Genomic DNA, 13,941 nt, shown 5'->3' on the forward strand with positions numbered 1-13,941 from the left:
TGTGAGATAGAATCTTATTTCATACTTCAAGTAGGGTTAAGCCTGATCAGCTCTTAGGTGGGAGGCTTCTGAGGGGAATATATGTGTTTCAGGGAAGTGTTAGGGGGAGTGTATTATGTGGCAACTCTGCTTCCTTTAGAAGTACTTCCCCCAGCTCTGCATTATAGCTGGACATTGTGTGTTGAATAATATATAAAACCCAAGATAATGTCTACTAGTTGCCATTTCAGTTTAAAGTATTAGGTTAGCCTTCCACCTAATCTGATCAAAATAATACTTTTCTTCATCTACTGTAGTTAGTCATAACATCTTTTTCTGCCTTATACTGATAAGTATGATTAGAAATCACTGCTGACCATCTCTCTGCCATCAGTTATAATTCAGTAGTAAAGAATGCCCATCTTAATTCAACTTGTAATTTCATGCAATATAGTTAGTGTTATAGCACAAGTGAAAAATATCCCATTATTCAGGATCTTGTTAAGCTGTGAAACATGTAGTCCTTGAGAAGCCAAGGTACACAGCTCATTTGGAAAAGGTTAGCAGAGGATACCATTATGCCAAAATGGATGTTGCTTAGTTAGTTGTTTAGTTTTACCTCCTCTTATTAAAAAACAAACAAACTACATGACACAGAAATTTACACAAGCATAGAGCAACCTTTTGCCTTCTACCAGATCCCAGATCCAGCACTTTTTGTTTTCCTTCTCTAATCCTGACATGTTTTTATATGGTCATTACCACAACTTTGCCAGTTTATTAGTATTATTCAAGTCTAACTTTTTTTTTTTTTCCTGCGGTACATGGGCCTCTCACTGTTGTGGCCTCTCCCGTTGCGGAGCACAGGCTCCAGACGCGCAGGCTCAGCGGCCATGGCTCACGGGCCTAGTTGCTTCGCGGCATGTGGGATCCTCCCGGACCGGGGCATGAACCCGTGTCCCCTGCATCGGCAGGCAGACTCTCAACCACTGCACCACCAGGGAAGCTCCAAGTCTAACTTTTAAATGTTTTTACCCCTCCAGAATTTAAAATTTCTTACTTGGCTTGTTAAGACCTAGTAAACAGTATCTTTCTTCTGTTCTGATTGTCATAATTTCTCTCCTGAAGCAACACAACCTTTCTCACACCCTACTGTCTACTGTCCTCAAAAAAAGGAACATTTTTAAAAAGCCTTTTAAAAATGCTTCTTTTCATGACTTGGATGAAACCTATCCAAATTAATTAATTAATATAATAATTACTTGGTTCTTATGGGCTATTTCAAAATATATGTAACTGGTTATGGAAGCAAATGATTTATCCTAGACACTATGGAATAAAATAATTCTCAGTATAGAAAAGTCTTGGCTATATGAACTCTGGGAGTGAGTTTTTTTTTTTTCCGTATTACCTGTTTTCCTTGATCTTTGAGTACAAAATTATGGTATTTTTTGAAATCTATAACTACTACAAGCAAAAGGGCAAAAATGGTATTTAAACAGCAATCATTAGCAGCAAAACAGCAACAACCATTTGATAGGAATCTCTTCACATTTTGCCCTAGGACGTTGAGATTAACCCAATTTGTAAAAAACCCTTTGTGTTGCCACACACAGTTTCCTTGTTAAGAAATTAATGTGGCCAGTTAAGCTATACCAACCTAATATTAGAAAGATAAATTATGAGTGTTGGGATGAAGACAGAGCAGAAGAATCAGCCAACGTTGGCAACATTATAGAAATTAATTTAAATTTGCATCAAGCCAGGAACATACTGTTTGTAAGTGATGAGGCTTCTATGTACTTTTGTACAACTGTAATGAGAAAGAATCATACTTGATTAGGCATTGGTTTTGCTAACTGTGGAACTAGGATCAAAATAAATCCTTTTAATGGGAATTTAAAGATACCCTCATTCAAATTGTGTATATCTCTTGCACAATAATCTAACTTTTTTTAAAGAAAATCTTATACTCATTGCTATAGTCAGTAGAAAATGATCCAAAATGAGTGTAGTTGTAACTTGCACAATTTTAGCAAAATCTACTGATGCCTCAGTATGTCACTGTAAAAAAAATTGAAAAGCCATCACCAGGTGTGTGTTAGTTTCCTATTGCTGCTATTAATAACAAATTACCATAAATTTAGTGGCTTAAAATAACACAGATTTATTATCTTACACTTCTGGAGGTCATAGTTTCAAAATCAAGGTGTTTGCAGAGCTGCGATTTCTTCTGGAGGCTCTAGGGGAGTGCTATAGACTGAAAATTCATATGTTGAAATCCTAATCCCAAAGATGATTGTGTTAGGCCTTTGGGAGATGATTAGGTTATGAGGGTGGAGCACTCACGATGGGATTAGTGCCCTTATAACAGAGCTCTCAGAGTGCTCCCAAGCTCCTACTGCCATGGGAGGACACAGTGGCCATCTATGAACCAGGAGGCAGGTATCCTCAGCAGATGCTGAACATGCTGGTGCCTTAATCTTGGACTTCCCAGCTTCCTGAACTATGAGAAATAAATGTTTATTGTTTAAACCACCTAGTCTATGGCGTTTTTGTTATAGTGACCCAAACAGACTAAGACAGGGAGAATGATTTCCTTACCTTTTCCAGCTTCTAGATGCAGCCCACATTCCTTGGCTTGTGACCTTTGGCTAGCATTCCTGTCACTCCAGCCTTAGCTTCAATCATCACCTCTCTTTCTCTGACTCTCCTGCTTCCCTTTTCTATTTATAAGGATCTTTGTAATTACATTGGGCCCACTCAGATAATCCAGTGTAATCTTCCCATTTTAAGACCCTTAATTTCATCACATCTGCAAATACCCTTTTGCCATATAATGTGACATGTTTAAATGTTCTGGGGATTAGGATATGGACATCTTTGTGAGCCATCATTCTTCCTCCCATAGGCTGTTATCCCATAACAGTTCACATCTCTGGTGTCTAGATCTGAGCCTTTTAAAAAAGTTTCTGTGGAGAATATTTAGGAGACAGTGACAAGTAAGAAGACAGGTTAAAAAACTTTTTTTAGAAATTAACAGCAAACACTGAAGGTTAAGTAGGCTTACAGTGGTAAGCTACTGTAAATTGGTAGTCACCTCCCAGTTTTTTTTATATCAGTAAGTGGATATATGAGAAGACCAGAAATACTGGATACCATACAATTTTAGTTATCTGGACCTCAGGGAATGAGTTTTCTAGAGAGTTAATCCCTTAGTAGTCAAATTAAAAGAACAAAAAAAAACAACTGACCTCTATGGGAAAATTTCTAATATTTATACTACTGTCATAGCTACCCTTTAATTTGTATTATCGTAGAAATACATGACATGGGTAAAAAATTAAAAATATAAATGAGTTTTTAGTTAAAAGTAATTTACCCCTACCACTCCCCCATCTTCCCCTAGCTTTACTCCTCAGAGCAACCACTTACAATTATTTATACTTTATTTATTCTTCAAGTCCCTCCTAAACCTCTAAATAATATGTTTATCCTTTATTACTTCATTTATCAACTTTAGACATTGACTACAGGCACACCTTGTTTTATTGTGTTTCTCAGATACTGTGTTTTTACAAATTGAAGGTTTGTGACAGCCACGCATCCAACAAGTCTGTTGGCACCATTTTTCCAATAGCCTTTGTTCATTTTGTGTCTCTGTGTCACTTTTAGGTAATTCTAACAATATTTCAAACTTTTCATTATTATTGTATTTGTTATGGTGATCTGTGATCAGTGATCCTTGATGTTACTATTGCAAAAATACTACAACTTGCTGAAGGCTCAGATGATGGTTAGCATTTCTCAGCAATAAAGTGTTTTTTAATTAAGGTATGTACATTTTTTTAGACATAATGTTATTGCACACTTAATAGACTACAGTATAGTGTAAACATAACTTTTTTATGCACTGGGAAACCAAAAAATTTGTGACTCGCTTTATTACGATTCACTTTATTTGCTTTATTGTGATCTAGAACCAAACCTGCCATATCTCCGAGGTGTGCCTGCCCTGACTTTTTGCTTGGGCTCATCTCACTTATACCTCCCTTACCTCTTCACAGCACTCTACAACCTGTGTTCTCACCCTGTTACAGTTTCTCCCTCAGTCAGCTTGGAAACTTAGTACTTCACACTTAGATCTACATTTCTTGTTCTGTTAGCGGTAGAAAGTCTGTCTAAACACACTTCGAGCTTTATTCTTTTTTCAAATAATCAGAGCAATAGCTCTTGGTTTCTCTTTTTGTAATATAACAATATTTACATCCCCGCTCCATCTTACATTTCTCCCCTCTACTTCCCAGTGTCTTATACCTGCACCTTTATGTTTATGTTGTCAAGGTTGACGGTATTCTTTCTGAGATTTTATAATCTGTTCTGAAACATTACTAAGATAAGTTTATGGAATGATTCTGAGGACCAATAATCAATATATGTTGTTTTATTCACTGCAGAATGGACTAATACATTAGAATTAAATTTCCTTCTCTATTGGTTCAGTGTTGTGATCAGAATGACACTGAGAGGAAAATTTTCTTATAATCAGATTAGATGGAACAGACTCTCTCTCTCTCTTTTCTTCTCCCCCTTACACACCCACCCCAGGTGCATGTATCAAATCTTCAAGGTTTTCTCAGTTTTCAGTCATTTCATCTCTTTTCTCCTGTCTCACTTCTCCCTGGAGTAGTTACCCTCTCCTTCTCATCTGGAGTAGTTACCCTCTAAGGGCTCCCATGCAGTTATCATTCTGGGGCTTCACTCCCTTCATTGTTCTCCTATGTGGCGTTCACTGTTTTCTGTGTCACAGTTCTCTTCTTTCTTGATTTACCTCCTCATTCTGCTAGAGGTAAAATTTCTGAGTCATCAGATATCTGAAAGTTTCTGTCTCCCTCCTATATATTTATTTGACAGTGTGGCAGTAAATAGCATCCACTTTAAATTGCCTTTTTCCCAGGATTTGGAGTACACTACTCCACAGATGCCAGTCTGATTCCTGGACCCTTAGAGGCAACAAGTTCTTCTCTCTGGAGGCATTTAGCATTTTTCCTTTGTTCTCAAAGTTGTAAAATTTAACAATAATGCATCTAAATGTGGATGTTTTTCATTCACTATAAGGTTGGAGTTTTGACAGTGTTGTGTCAGACCCTCTGCACCCTCTCCTCTTAGCTCCCTGATCTCATCTTACCCTACCACCACTTTCTTCCCTGTGCTACAGTCACACTGGCCTCCTCCTTCCTCAGACATGTCTGAGGGTCTTTGCACGGGCTACTCCTTTTGTGCAGAATGCTCTTTCCTCAGATATCTACATGGCCCACTTCCTTACCTTCTCTTCTCAGGTCTTTGTTCAGATGTCACTTCTTGAAGTGTCATCCTATTCTAATTATCCTACTTAAAACTGCAATCCCTGTTACCATCCAGGCACTCCTAATCCTCTTACCCTGATTTAAGTTTCTTTATAGAACCTATCACTAAATTAAAAAATAAGCAAACTGTGATATTGCGAATATGTATTTCATCTTTGTTCCTGGTTCCAGGCCAGAGCTCCTAAAACCCTTGTAATTTCCTAAGTGATAAGAGTGATAGGAACGTCTTTTGTTATAATATCTGGCTTTGGTAAGGGTGAAAGGAGCAACTTTTATTATTCATAACAAGCCCTTTCAACCATACCTGAGTTTATGTTAATGTGACTTTGGGGCAGCCCCTAAGGATGGGGGACTGGTTGCCAGGGGAACTGACTGTATAATTAGAGGGTTGGAACTTTCAGCTCCACCCCTCCCCCTCTTTAGGGATGGGAGAGGGGCTGGAGATGGAGTTTAATCACCAGTGGCTAATGATTTCATCAATTACACGTATTTAATGAAGCCTCTAAAAAACCGTCACTGAAGAGATTTGCAGGGCTTTCAGGGTGGAGAGGAGGTGTTGGGAGGGTGGTGTGCCTGGAGAGGGCATACTTTGCCCTGTGCATCTCTTCCATCTGGCTGTTACTACATTGTATCTTGTAATAATAAATCAGTAACATAGTAACAGAGCCATTCTAGAAAATTATTTAACCCAAGGAGGGGTTTGTGGGAACCCCCGTTTTATAACCAGTGTGTCAGAAGTGCCAAAGACTTGGACTTGCAGTTGGCATTCGAAGGACAGTCTTGTGGGACCAGGTGGTTAGTGTCAGAATTGAAATAAACTGTAGGACATGCAGTCAGTGTTTGCAGAGAATTGGAGGATTGCTTGGTGGGGGAAAACACACGTGCAAACATACACACATGCATACGTATATATGTGTGTGTATATATTATTATGTGTGTATATGTGTTTATATATATATATATGTGCATATATGTGTAAATACTTTGTATTAGTTTGCTAGGACTACCATAACACAGTACCACAGACTGAATGGCTTAAACAACAGATATTTCTCACAGTGCTGAAAGCTAGAAGTCTGAGATCAAGGTGTCCGCAGGGTTGGTTTCTTCTGAGGCCTCTCTGCTTGGATAGCTGTCTTTGCCCTGTGTCTTCACTTGATCTTCCCTCTGTAATTGTGTCCAAATTTCCTCTTCTTATAAGGACACCAGACATATTGGATTAGGGCCCACCCTAATGACATCATTTTAATAACTTAATTACCTCTTTAAAGATGTTATCTCCAAATACAGTCACATTCTGAGGTATTGGGGGTTATGGCTTCAACATACGAATTTTGAGGGGACACAGTTCAGTCCATGACAGACTTACTTATTTTTGTAGTCTTTCTCCCCCAGCTAGAATGTAAGCTTCATGAAACTGAGGGTTTTTTTTTTTTATTGTTGTTGTTCTATTTCAGTGTATACCCAACATCTAGAACAATGCCCATAATAGATGCTGAATAAATAATAATGGATATTCTAGCCTTATGATGAGCTATTTTAATCTGAACACTTCTTTTCATCTCTAGAAAATTCTTATTTCACTAATTCAAGTCCCCCTCCCCCAATTCTCTGTACTATCTTTCCAGTACTCCTGTTAACTGAAATTTGGACCTGCTTGATTAATCTTCCCTGTGTCATTTTCAGTCCATCTGTTGTTCTGCTTTTTTGGAAGATTTTTCAACCTTAACTTCCAAACACTTCTATAAAATATTATTTTGATAAACATGTGTTTCATTTCAAAGAGGCCTCTTCTTGGTGCTGTTTCATGGCATTCTGTTATTGTTTTGTGGGTCCTGTATTTTTGCTGATCTTTCTGCATTTATAAGGTCTTGTTATGTCTCTTTTGTTCCCTGAAGTTTCTGTTTCTTTGTAGGCCATTTTTTGTTTGTTTCTTTTACTTTTGATCTCACATATTGCATAAGCATTTCTCACCCTTAATAATCCTTCATTGTACGTTTTTATTTAATAATGGGACAATAAAGTACTAGGAGGTTTATTTTAGGGGTGATAATTTTTGCCTGGTGATGTCACTTTATGATTTGCTGAATGCAGAGGTCTTTAGTTTGGGGAGGGGGTGCCTTAGGTCTCCCTAGTTTATTCAACTTTCTTAGATTAAAAAGCTTCCAAATTTTAGGGAAGAGGTAAAATTGTCATTATATCAGATAACATGATAATATATATAGAAAATCCTAAAGATTCTGCACAGAAACTTCTAGAACTGATAAACAAAATCAGCAAGGTAGCAGGATACAGGATTAACATACATAAATCGGTTGCATTTCTTTATAGTAACAATGAAATATCAGAAAGGGAATGTAAAAAAACAATACCTTTTAATATCACACCCCCCCCAGAATACTTAGGAATAAACCTGACCAAGGAGGTAAAACACTTATATGCTGAGAACTATAAAACTATAAAGGAAATTGAAGATGATTCAAAGAAATGGGAAGATATCCCATGCTCTTGGATTGTAAGAATTAATATTGTTAAATTGGCCATACTACCCATAGCAATCTACAGTTTAGATCCAATCCCTATCAAATTACCCATGACATTTTTCACAGAAGTAGAACAAGTAATCCAAAAATTTATATGGAACCATAAAAGACCCAGAATTGCCAAAGCTATCCTGAGGAACAAAAACAAAGCAGGAGGCATAACCCTCCAAGACTTCAGATAATACTATAAAGTGATAGTAATCAAAACAGCATGGTACTGGCACAAAAACAGACATGTGGATCAAGGGAACAGAATAGAGAGCCCAGAAATAAACCCACACACCTATGGTCAATTAATCTTCGACAAAGGAGGCAAGAATATACAACTGGAAGAAAGTCTCTTCAGCAAGTGGTGTTGGGAAAGTTGGACAGCTGCATGTAAATCAGTGAAGTTAGAACACTCCCTCACACCTAGACAAAAATAAACTCAAAATGGCTTAAAGACTTAAACGTAAGAATGATACCATAAAACTCCTAGAAGAGAACATAGGCAAAAATGTTCTTTGACATAAATTGTAGCGATGTTTTCTTAGGTCAGTCTCCGAAGGCAATAGACATAAAAGCAAAAATAAACAAATGGGATCTTATCAAACTTACAAGCTTTTGCACAGCAAAGGAAACCATAAACAAAACTAAAAGACAACCTACAGATGGGAGAAAACATTTGCAAACAATGCGACTGACAAAGGCTTAATGTCCAAAGTATACAAACAGTTCATAGAACTCAACAACAAAAAAACAAACAACCCAATCAAAAAATGGGCAGAAGACCTAAATAGACTTCTTCAAAGAAGACATACAGATGGTCAACAGGAACATGATAAGTTGCTCAACGTCACTAATTATTAGAGAAATGCAAATCAAAACTGCAACAAGGTAGCACCTCACATAAGTCAGAATGGCCATCATTAAAAAGTCTACAAATAAGAAATGTTGGAGAGGGTGTGGAGAAAAGGGGACCCTCCTACACTGTTGGTGGGAATGTAAGTTGGTACAACCATTATGGAAAACAGTATGGAGGTTCTTCAAAAAGCTATTAAGTAGAGTTGCCATACGATCCAGCAATCCCACTCCTGGGCATATATCCAGAGAAAACTATAATTCAAAAAAATACGTGCACTCCTATGTTCATAGCAGCACTATTCACAGTAGCCAAGACATGGAAACAACCTAAATGTCCATCGACAGATGAATGGATAAAGAAGATGTGGTACATATATATAATGGAATACTACTCAGCCATAAAAAGGAATGAAATAATCCATTTTCAGCAACATGGATGGACCTGGAGATTATCATACTAAGTGAAATAAGTCAGAAAGAGAAAGACAAATACCATATGATATCACTTATATGTGGAACCTAAAATATAACACAAATGAACTTATCTATGAAACAGAAACAGACTCACAGATATAGAGAACGGACTTGTGGTTGCCAAGGGGGAGGTGAGGTGAGGGAGGGATGGATTGGGAGTTTGGGAGTAGCAGATGCAAACTGTTATGCATAGAATGGATAAACAAGGTCCTACTGTATAGCACAGGAACAATATTTAATATCCTGTGATAAACCATAATGGTAAAGAATATGGAAAAGACTGTATAACTGAATTGCTTTGATCTACAGCAGAAATTAACACAACATTGTAAATCAGCTATACTTCAGTTAAAAAAACCTTCCAGCTTTTTACCTGGCTGCCTGACGTGCCATATATGGGAGTCTGAAATCTGTGGTTTCTTATCTATGCTTTGAATTAATATTTTTGTTTTCACTTTTTACTCCTGTCACATTTAGTCTGGCTTTTCCAGGTCCCAAACCCCTCTGTAGTTCTGCAGGTCAAATTATACCCTCTGTGGCTGTAGGGTTGTCTCTACTCTCTTCATTCACTATTCGTCTGTCTGCATATCATCTTTCAGAAATGTGTTGAAATTCACTGTTAGTTAATGGCTCTCTCTATCCTTTTTACTTTATTGTTTTGAGTTAGTACATTTTTTATTACACATTATATTTAAGGATGTCTACAGAAAGAGGAGAAAAAAAAATCGTCATCAGTTTCTTGTCTTGGGTTAGAATTTTTCAATCCTCTAATAATCGAACATAGAAGACAGAATTTGAACTTGCTTTGATGATGTGGATCTTCATTATAAACCTTAGTTATTGGGAGGTGCTCTAGTTGTTTAAATATAGGTTGTGACGGGGCTGACTGTACTTTTAAATCCAGTAGAGGTTCTGGAACATGATTTCTTAAAAAAAAAAAGTTCTTGATTAGTAATTGCTTTGGGGTTATCACCACAGCAGCAGGACTAAAACTTTTCTAGTTTTCTGTCTCAGTAGATGACCTTGCTTCCCCCTCCACACTTACTATCAAGGCTGTCTATCGTGAACTTTCATTTACCTTAGAACGTCTCGGTTCCCTGTTCATGCTCCCTTGTTGTTTCAAATGAAGAGCTGGAATCCCATCTTTTCTGAAGCTAACTCCTCCATTTGCAGCCTGAAGTCTTGGGACTGTTCTCCTGGATCTGCATCTACAAATATGTTCAAGTCTTCCCCTTGGGGGAAAAAAATCTTCCCATCTTTTCCCTAAAGCTATACTTTTATCTGGAGAAGCCTTCTAAATTTTTCCTAAGTTCTGCTCTCTTTACATATAGGCATTCTCTGTCTTTAGTCCACTTTTCTTCCTTGTTCTTTTCCTGGGAAATCCTGTTTATTCACATGACTTCATCTATCACTGAGCCCTAACCCCTTTCCTGAAGTTCAGATTCTCCTTCCCACCTACCCATTAGTACCACTCAGTATATTCAAAGACAGACCCATTATTCCATGCTCTGCCTCCATCCTCCTGTCCTTAGAAGAACAAAACAATGAACCAGTCAGACATACTCTCTGTCTTTCCCGTGTTGATTGGTCTCATTATCATTTTCCCAGTCATCCAGGGATACATTAGAAAGAAATAGTTGTAAGGCTAGAAAACACCCAAAGTTATTACAGTCAGAGTCAGAGTAGGGTTAATTTCAAGTATGTAAGCTTTCTTGCCCTCAGCCCCCGTAGTTCCTTTTTAATGTACATAACCAATCTTTTGCATTTTCCTGATTACATGCAGGTCTGCAATTAAGGCCTTACGTCCTGGAGGGCTACTTGTGTACTCTACATGCACACTTTCCAAGGCAGAAAATCAAGATGTGATCAGTGAAGTTTTAAACTCCTACAGTAACATCATGCCTGTGGACATTAAGGAAATGGCAAGGACTTGCTCCCAAGACTTCACATTTGCTCCCACTGGCCAGGAATGTGGGCTATTGGTGATTCCAGATAAGGGCAAAGCCTGGGGCCCAATGTATGTAGCCAAATTGAAAAAATCATGGACTACTTGAAATTGGTGATGTGCATTTTGTGAACCATTACATCGATAACATATCAATGTATTATTATATTTATTTAACATGTAGGCTCTCTACGTGTTAACATTTAAATAAAATGGAGCCACTTTCCCTGGGTCTGTTGGAATCCTATTTAGTTAATACTTTAGCGTCTCAGAACTTTTCAGGTATATTTTTTTCCTAGAAATACATCTACAGTAATGATTTAAGATGGTGCAGATGGTGTTTGTTCTCTATAATAAATCTGTCTTTTACTTGGCATCTTGTAGTTAAATTAATCAGAATATATGGTTTTGTGCATAAAATGTTTAGAAATACCTTCTATCGTAATGTTGGTGCTTTGAACCTCTAAAAATGCACACCTTCTGACTCTCTTATCATTTTTTTCCTTATCAAATGTATAGATTCTTTGAGGTTTTTTCCCCCCCTTTTCTATAAGAACTGATTGCTATTCTGAGACTTAACTTCTTAAGCAGCACTATTTCTAGTTCTAGGAAAATAGATTTCTTATTTGCCAAGTTGTTTTTCGTTAAGAACTATCTTCTGTTTACTGCAAAGGTCAGTGACTCTATTGACACCAGCTTTATTTCTCCACTTTTTTTTGTATTCACAAATACAAATTGAAAGGGTAAATTATATTGAAAGGCCGTAAGAACAGCAGATTCACATGCACATGTTTGACTTTCTGCATTCAGCTTGTAGAATAATGGAGTCTGTCCAGCAGGCTATAAAGCAAGTACTTGAAACAAAACCAGAATGATTAATAACCGCAATAACTGAACTATATTTGGAGAGTTTTGCTACATAATTGCAGTCATAATGAACACTACAGAATCTGATTATCTAACAGTTGCAATCTGGAGGGGCTTTTTATTTCATTGCGTTATGAAATGTTATCTGAGACTATGATGTCACATATTAATGCACAAAAGGGAGATGCCTAATGAGAGTGGATTATACTATTACCAAAACCCAGTACCATTTACTAAGTGGCTCTCCTTGTTTATACATATCCTGGGAATATTGTGTACATTTCTGTATTTGTACTTAGGGTTTTAGCCTCAGGTTTTGATCATGTGTTTTCTCTAGAAATTGCTTTACTCAGACGCCAAACATATTTTTCCAACTATTAAGAAAAATTATGTAGCATATTTCAAAAGATTCTATCTATTTAGAAATTAGTTTTTTTAAAAAAACAAAACTCTGACTATAGAAATACAAAATTCTGCTGAAGCTGAATCCTTTTGAATTATTACATTCTATACATTTAAACTAGAGACTCTTGGCTCATTTACTTTTTTTTTTTTTTTGGCAAGCATATAAAACTGGGCTCCTTTAACTGGGAAGTCCTAGGAAGAGTGTTATTTCTGTACCTTCATTGCATTAACCATTTTGTTTCCTTTATATCTAACCAATATATTTGAAGAAAAGCTGGATCTCTTGGACTCAATCAAATATACCGAGTTAATACAGAAGATTAATAATTATGGAAAGGACTTTTATTATGTGTGTGTGTATTTTTAGTGTGTGCTTATTGGTTTGTTTTTTCAAGAATCCTGTCTTCAGATACTATAGGTTTAAAAAGTGTATTTATTCTGTGTAGATTAATCACAAAGTAAATTTTCACAGTGCACTTTGTTGAATGTCATTATTTTCCCAGCATAATGCCATGAAGCCTAATCTGAATACTCAATGTGCTGTTGGATTAGACCTTTCTATGATTACTGAAAAATGCAAATATAGATATACATATAGCTCATTTTATTATTATCAATAACTATAATGAAACATATGACATTTATTGAGTGTTAAATATTTGATTAAGTTCTTTATATATATGTGTTATCTTTTCTGAACTTTAAAACAACTCCAGGGCTGAGCATCATGACCACATTTTGTGACTGAGAAAACCCAAGTTTAGTGCTGCTCCTAGCTTGCCAAGCTATTCTGGTAAGTAAAGAATGGAACCAAGATTAAAACTGGTTCCAAAGGCCACGTCCTTCTCACTACTCTGTGCTGTCTCACAAGATAAAGGTTATAGGAACCCTCAAGATTATCAACCGGCTTTACCCTTATTCTCCACTGCTCAGCTTTCCCCTTGTATGCAATTCTCTATTCTCAGGGCATGAAAGGGTTAATTAATACTTGGGGAAAAAATCCAATTGTGAAATATTTCAGGCTGTGTTTTAAAGAAGTACCTCTTGTGATTGCAATACCCAGAAATCTCCCATAGAGGTATTCTGTGCCTTCCTTTTCTTTGCAGATGCTGAACTGAAGAAAAGGAATTTGGAGCAGCCTTGCAATGTCAATTGAAAAGCAAGGAGTAATTGATACTACTTTCTGTGGCATTGAGTTACTTTCAAAATAGCTTTATAAAATTTAGGTTGCTTACCAACACATTAACTTCTCTATGCCATCAGCACACTGAACAGCCCCTAGTTTCAGAAATAGACTATGAATAAAGATAATGCATTTAAATGGTTTGTACTGAATTTTTAAAGCATCAAACATTATCTGTGGCTTAGAATCAAGGCAACCTACAGTTCTTTATCCTATTGCATATCCATATGGCTTTATACTGATGATGGCATGTTACCCCCTTAACAGTATTATGAAAAATATTTTTTTATACAAGGATAAAAGGATATTAGGCATAAAATAATAGATACCAGAACA

General features: G+C 36.8%; 1 protein-coding gene across 1 annotated transcript in view; it reads left to right on the forward strand.

The window, feature by feature from the left end:
• NSUN3 (NOP2/Sun RNA methyltransferase 3) overlaps positions 1–12,892 on the forward strand; it is a 52,947-nt gene extending 40,055 nt beyond the window's left edge. Inside the window, exon 6 of the mRNA XM_030860989.2 lies at positions 10,989–12,892. Coding sequence (XP_030716849.1) covers positions 10,989–11,259 — 271 coding nt within the window. The 3' untranslated portion in view covers positions 11,260–12,892. The remainder of the gene's footprint in view (positions 1–10,988) is intronic.
• Positions 12,893–13,941: the final 1,049 nt, after the last annotated feature.

Source organism: Globicephala melas, chromosome 4 (genome assembly GCF_963455315.2).
Source record: "Globicephala melas chromosome 4, mGloMel1.2, whole genome shotgun sequence".
Classification (NCBI taxonomy): Eukaryota; Metazoa; Chordata; class Mammalia; order Artiodactyla; family Delphinidae; genus Globicephala; species Globicephala melas.